Source organism: Trichomycterus rosablanca, chromosome 23 (genome assembly GCF_030014385.1).
Source record: "Trichomycterus rosablanca isolate fTriRos1 chromosome 23, fTriRos1.hap1, whole genome shotgun sequence".
NCBI classification, from domain to species: domain Eukaryota; kingdom Metazoa; phylum Chordata; class Actinopteri; order Siluriformes; family Trichomycteridae; genus Trichomycterus; species Trichomycterus rosablanca.
In genome coordinates this window covers 9,578,111-9,593,155 of record NC_086010.1, presented here as the reverse complement: position 1 = coordinate 9,593,155, position 15,045 = coordinate 9,578,111, and the positions used below count along the sequence as shown (strand labels likewise).

Genomic DNA, 15,045 nt, shown 5'->3' with positions numbered 1-15,045 from the left:
TTGAAATCTGACATCTCAAGGATTAGAACTGTTTTGCTCTCTCACAGATCAGCTAAACACTAATGGCCTTTTTATTCAGAAACACGTTGACCTTCTAAAATGCTGCACTTTATTCGAGGCTCACTTAAATGTGAACTATACACTCTCTTCTTGGACGATACACTATAAACTGTTGGCCAAATGTTCCTTGTTTATTGATGAGCCCCAAAAACTAGAAAAAAATACAACCCAAAATCAGAAAAAGTTGGGACAGTATGGAAACTGCACATGAAATAAAAATGCAGTGTTCCTTACATTTACTTTGACTTTTATTTGATTGCAGACAGGATGAACCTGAGATATTTCATGTTTGATCTGCTCAACTTTATTTCATTTGTTAATATACCTCCATTCCTGCATTTCAGACCTGCAACACGTTCCAAAAAAATTGGGACAGGGGCAATTTAGGGCTAGTAATGAGGTTCTTCAATGGTCAGGACTCTCCCAGGACCACCACAGAGCAGGTATTATTTAGGTGGTGGATGATTCTCAGCACTGCAGTGACACTGATGGTGGTGGTGGTGTGTTAGTGTGTGTTGTGCTGGTATGAGTAGATCAGACACAGCAGCACTCCAGGAGTTTTTAAATACCGTGTCCACTCACTGTCCACCCTATTAGACACTCCTACCTAGTTGGTCCACCTTGTTGATGTAAAGTCAGAGACGATCGCTCATCTATTGCTGCTGTTTGAGTTGGTCATCTTCTAGACCTTCATCAGTGGTCACAGGGCGCTGTTGGCTGGATATTTTTGGTTAGTAGACTATTCTCAGTCCAGCAGTGACAGTGAGGTGTTTAAAAACTCCATCAGCATTTCTGTGTCTAATCCACTCATACCAGCACAACACACACTAACACACCACCACCATGTCATTGTCACTGCAGTGCTGAGAATGATCCACCACCTAAATAATACCTGCTCTGCAGTGGTCCTGTGAGAGTCCTGACCATTAAAGAACAGCATGAAAGGGGGCTAACAAAGTATGTAGAGAAACAGATGGACTACCGTCAGTAATTGTAGAACTACAAAGTGCTTCTATATGGTAAGTGAAGCTGATAAAATGGACAGTGAGTGTAGAAACAAGGAAGTGGTTTTAATGTTATTGCTGATTGGTGTATATATACACTGGTACACTACAACAAAATTCTGTTTCCATGAATCCCATCTTGTTTGGAAGTGTGGTCAGAGCACAAAGTCAGCCATTGTGCGGCACCCCTGACGAAGAGAGGGTTAATGGCCTTGCTCAAGGACCCAAAAGTGGTCTTCAGATTGAAAGCTTTACTCACTAGGCTTTCACTGTCTAGAATGTTCTGTATTTGTCTCGAGTAACGTTTGTGTGCTGTTGTGTTTCCAGGTGATCCAGACCATCAGCGCTGTGGATAAGGACGAGCCTCCCAGTGGACATCGGTTTTACTTCGCCCTTGCTTTATCTGTCAGTGGCGAGCACAATTTCACCCTGAGAGACAACAAAGGTAGGTAAGGTTCTCCCCGAATGCCGTCCAAGCACAAACAGAAGCTGCATATATAAATTTATGTTACCCTGCATCGATACATTGCATTGCACAGTATGTAATAGTATGTTTCTGATGTATGCCAACCAGAGATGTTCACAAGTCACAAAATACGAGTCCGAATCAAGTCACAAGTCTTTAGGCTAGAGTCCGAGTCAAGTCAAGTCTTTAGGCTACAGTTTGAGTCAAGTCACAAGTCTTTAGGCTAGAGTTGGAGTCAAGTCACAAGTCTTTAGGCTAGAGTCCGAGTCAAGTCACAAGTCTTTAGGCTAGAGTCCGAGTCAAGTCACAAGTCTTTAGGCTAGAGTCCGAGTCAAGTCACGAGTCTTTAGACTAGAGTCCAGTTCAGACATCAGAAGGTCTTCCAACCATTAGCACTGATTCTGTAGGAGCGTTCCATTCACCCCAGTTGTTCCTGTGAAGTGCACTATGTAGGGTATTCCACCTTCCATTTTAAGTGAGATTCCAATCCAAAGGTAACGAAAATGTTTAAATGAAGTGAACTTCAAACTGTGTAGGGAGTAGGGAGCGACGCTTCATCACTACGCAGAAAGCTGGCTGTAACATTGAGCTGTCACATTTAGTCAGGGTTGAGGGAGTAGCACAGGTCTGCAGTCGTTAATGGTTTAAGTAACTGGCATGGTGCACTTGATTGTAGGTCCAACTTGGCACCTTCACTTCCTTAATCTGTTTGACACTCTACAATGCGAGATTTAATCCAGTCTCATGGATATATTCTTTTTACTGGTAACCAGTTTCTGTCTTTTGTCAGACATTTTTCCTTATTTGGTGTCTTCTACCGATGCATTCGGCAGGGTGGCTCGATGGGTAGCACTGTGGCCTCACAGTAAAAAGGTCTTTGGTTTAGTTCCTAGGTGGAACAGTTTGGGTACTTTCTCTGTGGGTTTCCTCCCAGAGCCCCAATTTCTTCCCACAGTCCAAAAACATGCAGTCAGGTTAATCGGAGGTACATAATTGCCTGTGATGGAGTTTGTCGTTGACTTGGACTGATGAATCTCATGTAACCTGTCACTACCTGCCCAGTCATAAATGTGACCAAAGTGAAAAACATGACGTTAAAATCCTAATAAACAAACACATCTTCTGCACTTGGGTCCAGAATTAACTTGGTGGTAAGTCAGTTCTACAGCTCCTCCTTACAGCCCCCTTACAAAAGCACTTAAAGCTTGAAAACTGGTGAAATGGATTGGAAAACCTCTTAGCTTAATGGGTACAATGATAGAACTCTTAGCTTGTTTGCCTTACCATTTTTAAGCAGTTTTCTCATTAATAGGTGTTTCAGAATGGCTAAGGGCTTAACTGACTTAATCGTTTGTTAATAATGGGATATTTGAAAGTCTTGCAGTCTATTTTAACGTGGACAGGTTCTTTGTTCTTTTTGTCACAGGGACCAGTGTGTCTTTATACTGAGAGTTTGATATTTAAAATTTCCAATAAAATTTGGGTATTAATAGTAAAGGATTAAAGATTGTTATTTTCTGTATGATTTCTTAATAATACGTCTGTATTTTGTGTATATCTATTAATTTATGTACCTATTCATGCATCCAGATAGATGAAAATTTAAGGAATGTCCTTATATGCTTTGCTGTAATGTATTAAAATTCTGAATATGCACATTTGATCTCAATTCAGATGAAGATGGCGATAGGTTAAATGTTCATGTGACGTGCCGCTCACATGCTGGAACACCAGAGCTGGGATCTCGAATACATCGTATCGAGTCTCAGCTCTGCCTGCCGGCTGGGCTGAGCAACCACATGAACAACGATTGGCCTGTTGTTCAGATAGGGGTGGGATATTAAAAGCTGGATAGAGACTGTCTCATAACTAATTCAGTTATGACCTCTGCTGGCTGACTGATGGCGGGGAAAAGAGTGCGTTGATCGGGGTGTGTCTCTCTGTACACAGTGCTGATCTGCATTGCACTCGTCAAAGTGTAGGTGACAAAAATGCATACGGCTGCTGCCCACATGTCGGAGGGGGCATGGGTTAGCTTCGTTCTCCTCAATCATAGCAAGGATTGGCATTGGTGGAGAGGAAGCATGACGCAATCAGGCAATTGGACGCACTAAAAAGGGAGAAAAAGCATTTAAAAAAAAGGTTCATGTGACAGACTGAGCAGGAGTTGGCAGGAGTTTCAAACACAAAGACTGCTTGTGTTTTAGTCCAGGGGTTTTCAACCTTTTTGGAAATGCGCCCCTTTCTGTGTGCCAACCCTAAACTTGCCCCATCAACCCTCACCCAGAAACCACTGCGAAAGTGAATGGTTTCTCCTTCTAGCAATTCGATGGACAAGTCTGGGTTTGGCGATTGCCAGGAGAACAGTACCTGTCTGACTGCATTGTGCCAAGTGTAAAGTTTGGTGGAGGGGGGATTATGGTGCTCGTCCCCTTAGTTCCAGTGAAAGGAACTAATAATGCTTTAGCATACCAAGAGATCTTGGATAATTTCATGCTCCCAACTTTGTGGGAACAGTTTGGGGATGGTTCCTTCCTGTTCCAACATGACTGCACCCCCGTGCACAAGGCAAGGTCCATAAAGACATGGATGAGCGAGTTTGGTGTGGAAGAACTTGACTGGCCTGCACCTGACCTGACCTCAACACCTTTGGGATGAATTAGAGCGGAAACTGCGAGCCAGGTCCAACATCAGTGTCTGACCTCACAAATGTGCTTCTGGAAGAATGGTCAAAAAGTGTTGAAGCTGTTATAGCTGCAAAGTGTGGGCCGACATTATATTAAACCCTATGGATTAAGAATGGGACGTCACTCAAGTTCATATGTGTGCGAAGGCAGATGAGCGAATACTTTTGGCGATATAGTGTATTTTTACTGTCTGCGAATTGCAAATCATGTGAGCATTTTCTGTATATTCTTATCCTTGACTCGACTTGACTGATCTAAGACCGGGCTCGATTTCTCATGCAGATAACACGGCATCGTTATTGACCAAGCGAGCTGGATTTCTCCGGAGTGAGCAGGCTGTATATCAGTTACCTGTGCTGATTGTGGACAGCGGGAGTCCTGCACTGAGCAGCACTAACACGCTGTCGGTGAGGGTTTGCAACTGCGACAGAGACAACGTTCCTCAGGCCTGCGGGGCAGTGGCTTATTCGCTACCAGCAGGACTCAGTACCGGGGCACTGCTTGCCATTCTGGGCTGCATCTTGATATTACTAGGTAAGACGGTAGTATTGATTTTATTCTTACACAGTTTTAAAGCTCCAGTGTTTTACTTGGTAAAATAAACTTTAAAAAAAGTTGTGGGGGTAAAATACAGAGTGACGTTTTTTGATATAGTGCCTTACATCCTAAGAGCACTGTTTTGTATCCCCCTAACACAGCACATGCCCTCTGGAATATAAAACGTTACAGATGTGGAGTTCTTCACTGGAGCCTTGCTTCCTCAACATATGGCGGGTGGATTCAGGGAATTTTACACTGCATTAAGCTTAAAAAGTTATTCTTAAAGATACTGCTTTTATTCTTCCACAACCCCAAATCAGAAAAAGTTGGGACAGCATAGAAAATGTAAATAATAAAAGTTTCTTACATTTACTTTGACTTTTATTTAATTGCAGACAGGATGAACCTGAGATATTTCATGTTTTGTCTCGTCAACTTCATTCCATTCATGTCACACTTGCCATTCCTTCACACCACACTTGAAAAAACGTTTTGGCAGCATGTGGTTTTGCATCGTCTTGTTGAAAAATGCATGGATGTCCCTGGAAAAAATGTCGTCTTGAAAGCAGCGTATGTTGCTCTAAGATCTCAATGTACTTTTCCGCATTAATGCTGCCATCACAGAAGAGTAAATGACCTTTGCCAGGGGTTTTGGACTTGTTGCTGATAACAGTCTGGATGGTCCTTTTCGTCTTTGGTCCGGAGCACACAGTGTCCATTTGTTCCAAAAACAGACCTGGAATGCTGATTCATCTGACCCCAATACACATTTCCACTGTGTGATGGTCCATCCTAGATGCCTCCGAGCCTAGAGAAGTCAGCGCCGCTTCTGGACAGGGTTAACATAAGGCTTCTTTTTTGCACAGTAAAGTATGAAGTGGCATTTGTGCATGTAACTCTGTATTGTAGTGCTTGACAAAGGTTTGCCAAAGTAATCCCTCACCCATGTGGTTATATCAGCTATTGTTGAGTGCCGGTTCTTGATGCAGTCTCGTCTGAGGGATCGAAGATCATAGGCGTTCAGCTTAAGCTTGCGTCCTTGACCTTTACTCACTGAAATTCCTCCTGATTCCTTGAATGGTTTAATGATATTATGCACTGTAGAGGGAGAAATATGCAAATTCCTTCCAATCTTTCTTTGAGGTTCATTGTTTTTAAACATTTTAATAATTTTCTCACGCATTTGTTGACAAACTGGAGATCCTCTGATCATCTTTGCTCATCAAAGACTCAGCCTTTCCTGGATGCTGCTTTTGTACCAAACCCTGATTACAATCACCTGTTTGGAATCTCATCATTATTTAGTTTTTTTCACCTCATTATTAGCCCTAAATTGCCCCCGTCCCAACTTTTTTTGAAATGTGTTGCAGGTCTGAAATGCAGGTATGGAGGTATATTAACAAATGAAATAAAGTTGAGCAGATGAAACATGAAATATCTCAGGTTGAAAACTCAGGTCTGCAATCAAATAAAAGTCAAAGTAAATGTAGGGAACACTGCATTTTTATTTCATTTGCATTTTCCATGCTGTCTCAACTTTTTTTGATTTGGGGTTGTATATATATATAGACTTATCTATATATATTTATTAATATATGTTTGGAAAACACAAAAAACAATTGCAAAAATGATTTTCTTGAGGTAATTTTTTTATATTCATGGCTGCTCTGTACTTAATGTCACCACACAGGGGACAATTGAGCCTGTGGCCTTGTTTTCATTTTATTATCACTGTACTGATCCATGACGGATTGCTCTCTGTTGCCTATGACTCAACTAATGAATAAAATCCAATTAACCTTCCCACCGGAGTGATCTGCATCTTAAACATCCTTGTACTGTGTTACAATCTTTCCTATCTCCAATATTTCATTTATTGTTTTTTTTTGTTATATTTTTAAAAACATTAAAACCACCTCGTTGTTTCTACACTCACTGTCCATTTTATCAGCTCCACTTACCATATAGAAGCACTTTGTAGTTCTACAGTTACTGACTGTAGTCCATCTGTTTCTCTGCATGCTTTGTTAGCCCCCTTTCATGCTGTTCTTCAATGGTCGGGACTCTCCCAGGACCACCACAGAACAGGTATTATTTGGGTGGTGGGTCATTCTTAGCACTGCAGTGACGCTGACATAGTGGTTGTTTTAGTGTGTGTTGTGCTGGTGTGAGTGGATCAGACACAGCGGCGCTGGTGGAGTTTTTAAATATCGTGTCCACTCACTGTTCACTCTATTAGACACTCCTACCTAGTTGGTTCATCTTGTAGAAAGTCTGAGACGATCACTCATCTATTGCTGCTGTTTGAGTTGGTCATCTTCTAGATCTTCATCAGTGGACACAGGACGCTGCCTACAGGGCGCTGTTGGCTGTATATATTTTTGGTTGGTGGACTATTCTCAGTCCAGCAGTGACAGTGAGGTGTTTAAAAACTCCATCAGCATTGCTGTGTCCAGCACAACACACACTAACACACCACCACCATGTCAGTGTCACTGCAGTGCTGAGAATGACCCACCATCTAAATAATACCTACTCTGTAGTGGTCCTGTAGGGGTCCTGACCATTGAAGAACTAAACTAAAGAACTAAAGAACAGGCTAAAAAAGCATTGAGAGAAACAGATGGACTACAGTCAGTAATTGTAAAACTACAAAGTGCCTCTTTATGGTTAGTGGAGCTGATAAAATGTACAATGTGTGTAGAAACGAGGTGGTTTTAATGTTATGGCTGATCAGTGTATACCGTATATTGTAATGCATCTATCCACATGTACAGTGTATCACAAAAGTGAGTACACCCCTCACATTTCTGCAAATATTTTATTATATATTTTTATGGGACAACACTATATAAATAAAACTTGGATATAACTTAGAGTAGTCAGTGTACAACTTGTATAGCAGTGTAGATTTACTGTCTTCTGAAAATAACTCAACAAACAGCCATTAATGTCTAAATGGCTGGCAACATAAGTGAGTACACCCCACAGTAAACATGTCCAAATTGTGCCCAAAGTGTCAATATTTTGTTTGACCACCATTATTATCCAGCACTGCCTTAACCCTCCTGGGCATGGAATTCACCAGAGCTGCACAGGTTGCTACTGAAATCCTCTTCCACTCCTCCATGATGACATCACGGAGCTGGTGGATGTTAGACACCTTGAACTCCTCCACCTTCCACTTGAGGATGCGCCACAGGTGCTCAATTGGGTTTAGTCCATCACCTTTACCTTCAGCTTCCTCAGTAAGGCAGTTGTCATCTTGGAGGTTGTGTTTGGGGTCGTTATCCTGTTGGATATCCAGTTTTCGAAGGGAGGGGATCATGCTCTGTTTCAGAATGTCACAGTACATGTTGGAATTCATGTTTCCCTCAATGAACTGCAGCTTCCCAGTGCCAGCAACACTCATGCAGCCCAAGACCATGATGCTACCACCACCATGCTTGACTGTAGGCAAGATACAGTTGTCTTGGTACTTCTCACCAGGGTGCCGCCACACATGCTGGACACCATCTGAGCCAAACAAGTTTATCTTGGTCTCGTCAGACCACTGGGCATTTCAGTAATCCATGTTCTTGGACTGCTTGTCTTCAGCAAACTGTTTGCGGGCTTTCTTGTGCGTCAGCTTCCTTCTGGGATGACGACCATGCAGACCGAGTTGATGCAGTGTGCGGCGTATGGTCTGAGCACTGACAGGCTGACCTCCCACGTCTTCAACCTCTGCAGCAATGCTGGCAGCACTCATGTGTCTATTTTTTAAAGCCAACCTCTGGATATGACACCGAACACGTGGACTCAACTTCTTTGGTCGACCCTGGCGAAGCCTGTTCCGAGTGGAACCTGTCCTGGAAAACCGCTGTATGACCTTGGCCACCATGCTGTAGCTCAGTTTCAGGGTGTTAGCAATCTTCTTATAGCTCAGGCCATCTTTGTGGAGAGCAACAATTCTATTTCTCACATCCTCAGAGAGTTCTTTGCCATGAGGTGCCATGTTGAATATCCAGTGGCCAGTATGAGAGAATTGTACCCAAAATTTAACAGCCCTGCTCCCCATTTACACCTGGGACCTTGACACATGACACCAGGGAGGGACAATGACACATTTGGGCACAATTTGGACATGTTCACTGTGGGGTGTACTCACTTATGTTGCCAGCTATTTAGACATTAATGGCTGTGTGTTGAGTTATTTTCAGAAGACAGTAAATCTACACTGCTATACAAGCTGTACACTGACTACTCTAAGTTATATCCAAGTTTCATGTCTATAGTGTTGTCCCATGAAAAGATATAATGAAATATTTGCAGAAATGTGAGGGGTGTACTCACTTTTGTGATACACTGTATGTAGGCCAGACATTGGTATTGACTCACAATACCAAACTTACAAAGCAAAAGAAATCAGAATATTCTAATTCATACAAAAGTTCTGTGCAAGGACAAGATAAAAGTTTCAAACAAGATGTATCCAAAGCCTTTTTTTGCATTTGCAGCTTTAAAGTGCTTATGTACAAAAAACGAAGCTCTCACTGTGTTCAGGTGGGAATTTTGCTCATTTATCTACACAGTCTTTAAATTTTAAAGATTCTTGGGCCCACTGGTAAATCCTGAACTTTAGTTTATTCCACAGTTTTTTTTGTGAGTTTATACACCGTTCAGCCATAACATTAAAACCACCTCCTTGTTTCTACACTTACTGTCCATATTATCAGCTCCATTTACCATATTGAAGCACTTTGTAGCTCTACAATTACTGACGGTCATCTATCTGTTTCTCTACATACTGTTTTAGCCTGCTTTCACCCTGTTCTTCAATGGTCAGGACCCCCACAGGACCACTTCAGAGCAGCTATTATTTAGGTGGTGGATCATTCTCAGCACTGCACTGACACTGACATGGTGGTGGTGTGTTAGTGTGTGTTGTGCTGGTATGAGTGGATCAGACACAGCAGCGCTGATGGAGTTTTTAAATACCGTGTCCACTCACGGTCCACTCTATTAGACACTCCTACCTAGTTGGTCCACCTTGTAGATGTAAAGTCAGAGACTCATCTATTGCTGCTGTTTGAGTTGGTCATCTTCTAGACCTTCAGCAGTGGTCACAGGACGCTTCCTATGAGGCACTGTTGGCTGGATATATTTTTGGTTGGTGGACTATTCTCAGTCCAGCAGTGACAGTGAGGTGTTTAAAAACTCAAGCAGCATCTTTTTCACTCATACCAGCACAACACACACTAACACACCACCACCATGTCAGTGTCACTGAAGTGCTGAGAATGATCCACCACCTAAATAATACCTGCTCTGTAGTGGTCCTGTGCTTCTATATGGTAAGTGGAGCTGATAAAATGGACAGTGTAGAAACAAGGAGGTGGTTTTAATGTTATGCCTGATCAGTGTATTTCTCCCACTGTATTGGTTTTCTTTTCACGTCTCATTTTACCTGCAAAATCAAAATGTAGTTTAATCTTCTCACAACAAAGTAGCAAAAACCCAGCTGCTATATTCTGGTGTGATCACAGCTTCAGCTAAAATGCAAGAGGGAATTTGACATATTGGTAAAAAAACGTGTGAAATAATGCTTCTGCGTATCTAGCATCATCATCATCATCTCTCACCCACTCTTGTCCTATTCTTCTCACTCTTATACCGAGTCTGAAAATAACCATCAGGAATGTTGACTGGCAAACGCATAATGATGTCTCATCCATCAATCTCTCAGCGAGGAGAACAAAAAAAAAATCTCTCGACAGCTCAATATGCCTCGGATGACTTGTTGATGACTGAATTTTGGAAAGTTTCTGAATGAAGCAACATTGTCCGTATACCTCGCCAGCCCAGAGAGAGAAAAATCAACATGAATACAGGAATGCAGAATCTGGACTGATCAGCATATAAGAGGAGGTGGGGGTGGAGGGTGAAAAAAAAAATGTGGTGGCGACTACGGTGTCAGTCTACTGTGGCATGTGCTAATGAGATAGAATGAAGTGTCAAAACAAAAGCCTGACGAGGTAAGAATGTGCCATTTCATTTTGCAATATGTGTGCTATTTTTTCTGCAAACACAAGTATAATTGCAGCTATGTAAGCATTTTATATTGGGACATTTGGACAGTTTCTTCTGTTTGGTTTAAGCTGATATGTTTATGGTCAGAAATAGAAATGCCAGTGCTGATATGAGTCGTTTTTAAACAGTGACATTTCTCCAACCCCATTCTTTGTATTTTTTTTTTGTTTGTTTTCATTGCATTACTGTTAAAAAAAACCTTAAAATTAACAAAGGTCTTTGTAGCACTTTGTAGCTCTACAATTACTGACTGTAGTACATCTTCAATGGTCAGGACTTTTCCAAGACCACTACAGAGTAGGTATTATTTGGGTGGTGGATCATTCTAGACCTTCATCAGTGGTCACAGGACGCTGCCCATGGGGCGCTGTTGGCTGGATATTTTTGGTTGGTGGACTATTCTCAGTCCAGCAGTGACACTGGGATGTTTAAAATCTCCAGCAGCGCTGCTGTGTTTGATCCACTCATACCAGCACAACACACACTAACACACCACCACCATTTTTTTTGTTTTGTTTTCATTGCATTACTGTTAACAAAAACCTAAAAATTAAAAAAGCACTTTGTAGCTCTACAATTACTGACTGTAGTCCATCTTCAATGGTCTCCCAGGACCACTACAGAGCAGGTATTATTTAGATGGTGGATCATTCTCAGCACTGCAGTGACACTGACATGGTGGTGGTGTGTTAGTGTGTGTTGTGCTGGTATGAGTGGATCAGACACAGCAGCGCTGATGGAGTTTTTAAACACCTCACTGTCACTGCTGGACTGAGAATAGTCCACCAACCAAAAATATCCAGCCAACAGCGGGCCATGGGCAGCGTCCTGTGACCACTGATGAAGGTCTAGAAGATGACCAATTCAAACAGCAGCAATAGATGAGCGACCGTCTCTACATCTACGACTTTACATCTGCAAGGTGGACCAACTAGGTAGGAGTGTCTAATAGAGTGGACAGTGAGTGGACACGGTATTTAAAAACTCCAGCAGCACTGTTCTTAATCCAGTGGTGGCCATCTCAGTATCCAGATTTAAATCCCATAAAAACCTTCATTGAGATTTAAAGCAGAAGCCATCAAACCTCAAAGAGCTGGAAGCTTTTGCACACCAAAAATAGGCAAATATTTCACAAGAGATGTATCAGACGCTGGTACCTGGCACATTAGAATTGTGCTGGGTGGACAATGAAACTTGCCAGACATTGTAGCGAGACAGAAAAGATGCCGAGGGTATTAAACATTATAGGTAGGAAGAAAAAAAAGAAAGTGAAGATGTTCGGAAGGTGCTCAAGCAGCATGGCAATAAAAAGAACACGAGCAATAATGAAGATGTAAAAAGTAAGATACACAAAGATGCCAGACTGATCATTATAAATCAGATAAAGAAGATCAGAGAAGAAATGAGCATGGCGTGGAAAACTACAGCTCATTTGTGGTGAGAAATTGTAAAAGAAACTGAAAAATGGAGCTAATGAAGCCTGAAAGGTAACATGAGCAGTGTTAAAGAGCAAATGAAGTATTATATTGATGTGGATGGAATATTCCAATACAGGACAGCGGTCTTATCTGCTTTAAAGCTTTTATTCCACTAAAAACCAGAATGTAATTCAAAATATTGTGTGAGGGGAAAGAAGATGGGAATTTTGGTTTTTGTTATTTAGTCCATCTGTTTCTCTGCATGCTTTGTTAGCCCCCTTTCATGCTGTTCTTCAATGGTCAGGACCCCAACAGGACCACTACAGAGCAGGTATTATTTAGGTGGTGGATCATTCTCAGCACTGCAGTGACACTGACATGGTGGTGGTGTGTTAGTGTGTGTTGTGCTGGTATGAGTGGATCAGACACAGCAGCGCTGATGGAGTTTTTAAACACTTCACTGTCACTGCTGGACTGAGAATAGTCCACCAACCAAAATTATATCCAGCCAACAGCGCCCCGTGGGCAGCGTCCTGTGACCACTGATGAAGGTCTAGAAGATGACCAACTCAAACAGCAGCAATAGATGAGTCTCTGACTTTACATCTACAAGGTGGACCAACCAGGTAGGAGTGTCTAATAGAGTGGACAGTGAGTGGACACGGTGTTTAAAAGCTCCATCAGCGCTGCTGTGTCTGATCCACTCATACCAGCACAACACACACTAACACACCACCACCATGTCATTGTCACTGCAGTGCTGAGAATGATCCACCACCTAAATAATACCTGCTCTGTGGTGGTCCTGGGGGGGGGGGGGGGGGGGTATTAAAGAATAGGGTAAAAGCAGGCTAAAAAAGTATGTAGAGATATAGATGGACTACAGTCAGTAATTGTAGAACTTCAAAGTGCTTCTATATGGTAAGTGGAGCTGATAAAATGGACAGTGAGTGTAGAAACAAGGTTTTAATGTCATTGTATGTGGACACCAAACTAAGACCTAAGAGATTTTTGAGTCTGTCTGAGAATTTTTTTACCCATGTTCGGCAAGAAGGTATGGCTAGTGATTAATGTTCCAGTTCATTCCTAAAGTGGGCTAGAGGTCATGGCTCTGTGCAGGTGACTGGAGTTCCTAAACACCATGTGTTAGATATTTTGCTGCTTGTGCATTAAATACTTATAGTTGTTAAATCCTTATGTGGTTGCTTGAGGTGAGGCTGGAAGTCTAAAGTACAGAGATAAGCAACGTCTGTCATTAACATGTCATGTTTGGCCTCTGTGTGTTTTCATAGTCCTCATCCTGCTGATCCTGACGGTGCGGCACAGACGGAAGGTGCCTCTGATCCTGGAGGACGAGCGAGACGTCCGCGAGAACATCGTCCGCTACGACGACGAGGGCGGAGGCGAAGAGGACACCGAGGCCTTCGACATGGTCGCCCTGCGCAACCTCAACATCATGCGCGAGCCCAAGCTCCGACGAGATGTCACTCCGGAAACCTCGAAGTACTTTACCTACACAGCCTCCAAACCGCCGTACAGAACACCTCCAGACAATGTTCTCTTTCGAGAGTTCATCTGGGAACGGCTGACGGAGGCAGACGTGGATCCTTCGGCGCCACCGTACGATTCGCTGCAGACCTACGCCTTCGAGGGCAACGGGTCCGTGGCAGAATCTCTCAGCTCGCTGGAATCTCTGAACTCCGACTCGGAACAGAGCTTCGAATATCTGACTAACTGGGGGCCACATTTTAAAAAACTGGCTGACCTGTATGGGGCCATGGAAGGAAGTGGTTTATTGTGACAGCCTCCTTTGTCTTGAAATATCTGCCAAATAAGAAGGATGAAGGTATTTATACAGAAGAAGGTATTCAAAGGAAGTTGCACAAGCATAGCATTGTTAGCTAGCCTGTCAGCAGGCCAGGTGAGAGACTGAAAAATAAATGACTAAAAAAGTTACAATGAAATGTATTTACATTTAGTATATGGCCAAAAATATGTAGACACCTTTTAATTATTGAGTTTGGGTGTATTTATCATTCCAATTTACACTGATCAGCCATAACATTAAAACCACCTCCTTGTTTCTATGCTCACTGTCCATTTTATCAGCTCCACTTACCATATAGAAGCACTTTGTAGTTCTACAATTACTGGCTGTAGTCCATCTATTTCACTGCATGCTTTGTTAGCCCCTTTCATGCTGTTCTTCAATGGTCAGGACTTTCCCAGGACCACTACAGAGCAGATATTATTTAGGTGGCACTGCAGTGACACTGACTTGGTGGTGTGTGTTAGTGTGTGTTAGTGTGTGTTGTGCTGGTATGAGTGGATCAGACACAGCACTGTCACTGCTGGACTGAGAATAGTCCACCAACCAAAAATATCCAGCCAACAGTGCCCCGTGGGCAGCGTCCTGTGACCACGGATGAAGGTCTAGAAGATGACCGACTCAAACAACAGCAATAGATGAGCGATCGTCTCTGACTTTACATCTACAAGGTGGACCAACTGGGTAGGAGTGTCTAGTAGAGTGGACAGTGAGTGGACACGGTATTTAAAAACTCCAGCAGCGCTGCTGTGTCTGATCCACTCATATTAGCACAACACACACTAACACACCACCACCATGTCAGTGTCACTGCAGTGCTGAGAATGATCCACCACCTAAATTATACCTGCTCTGTGGTGGTCCTGGGAGAGTCCTGACCATTGAAGAACAGCATGAAAGGGGGCTAACAAAGCATGCAGAGAAACAGATGGACTACAGTCAGTAATTGTAGAACTACAAAGTGCTCCTATAT

At 42.6% G+C, this 15,045-nt stretch overlaps 1 protein-coding gene across 1 annotated transcript in view; it reads left to right on the top strand.

The window, feature by feature from the left end:
- Positions 1-14,045, top strand: part of LOC134300778 (cadherin-7-like) — a 119,296-nt gene extending 105,251 nt beyond the window's left edge. The window contains exons 10-12 of the mRNA XM_062985200.1: positions 1,392-1,509; positions 4,500-4,751; positions 13,537-14,045. Coding sequence (XP_062841270.1) covers positions 1,392-1,509; positions 4,500-4,751; positions 13,537-14,045 — 879 coding nt within the window. The remainder of the gene's footprint in view (positions 1-1,391; positions 1,510-4,499; positions 4,752-13,536) is intronic.
- Positions 14,046-15,045: the final 1,000 nt, after the last annotated feature.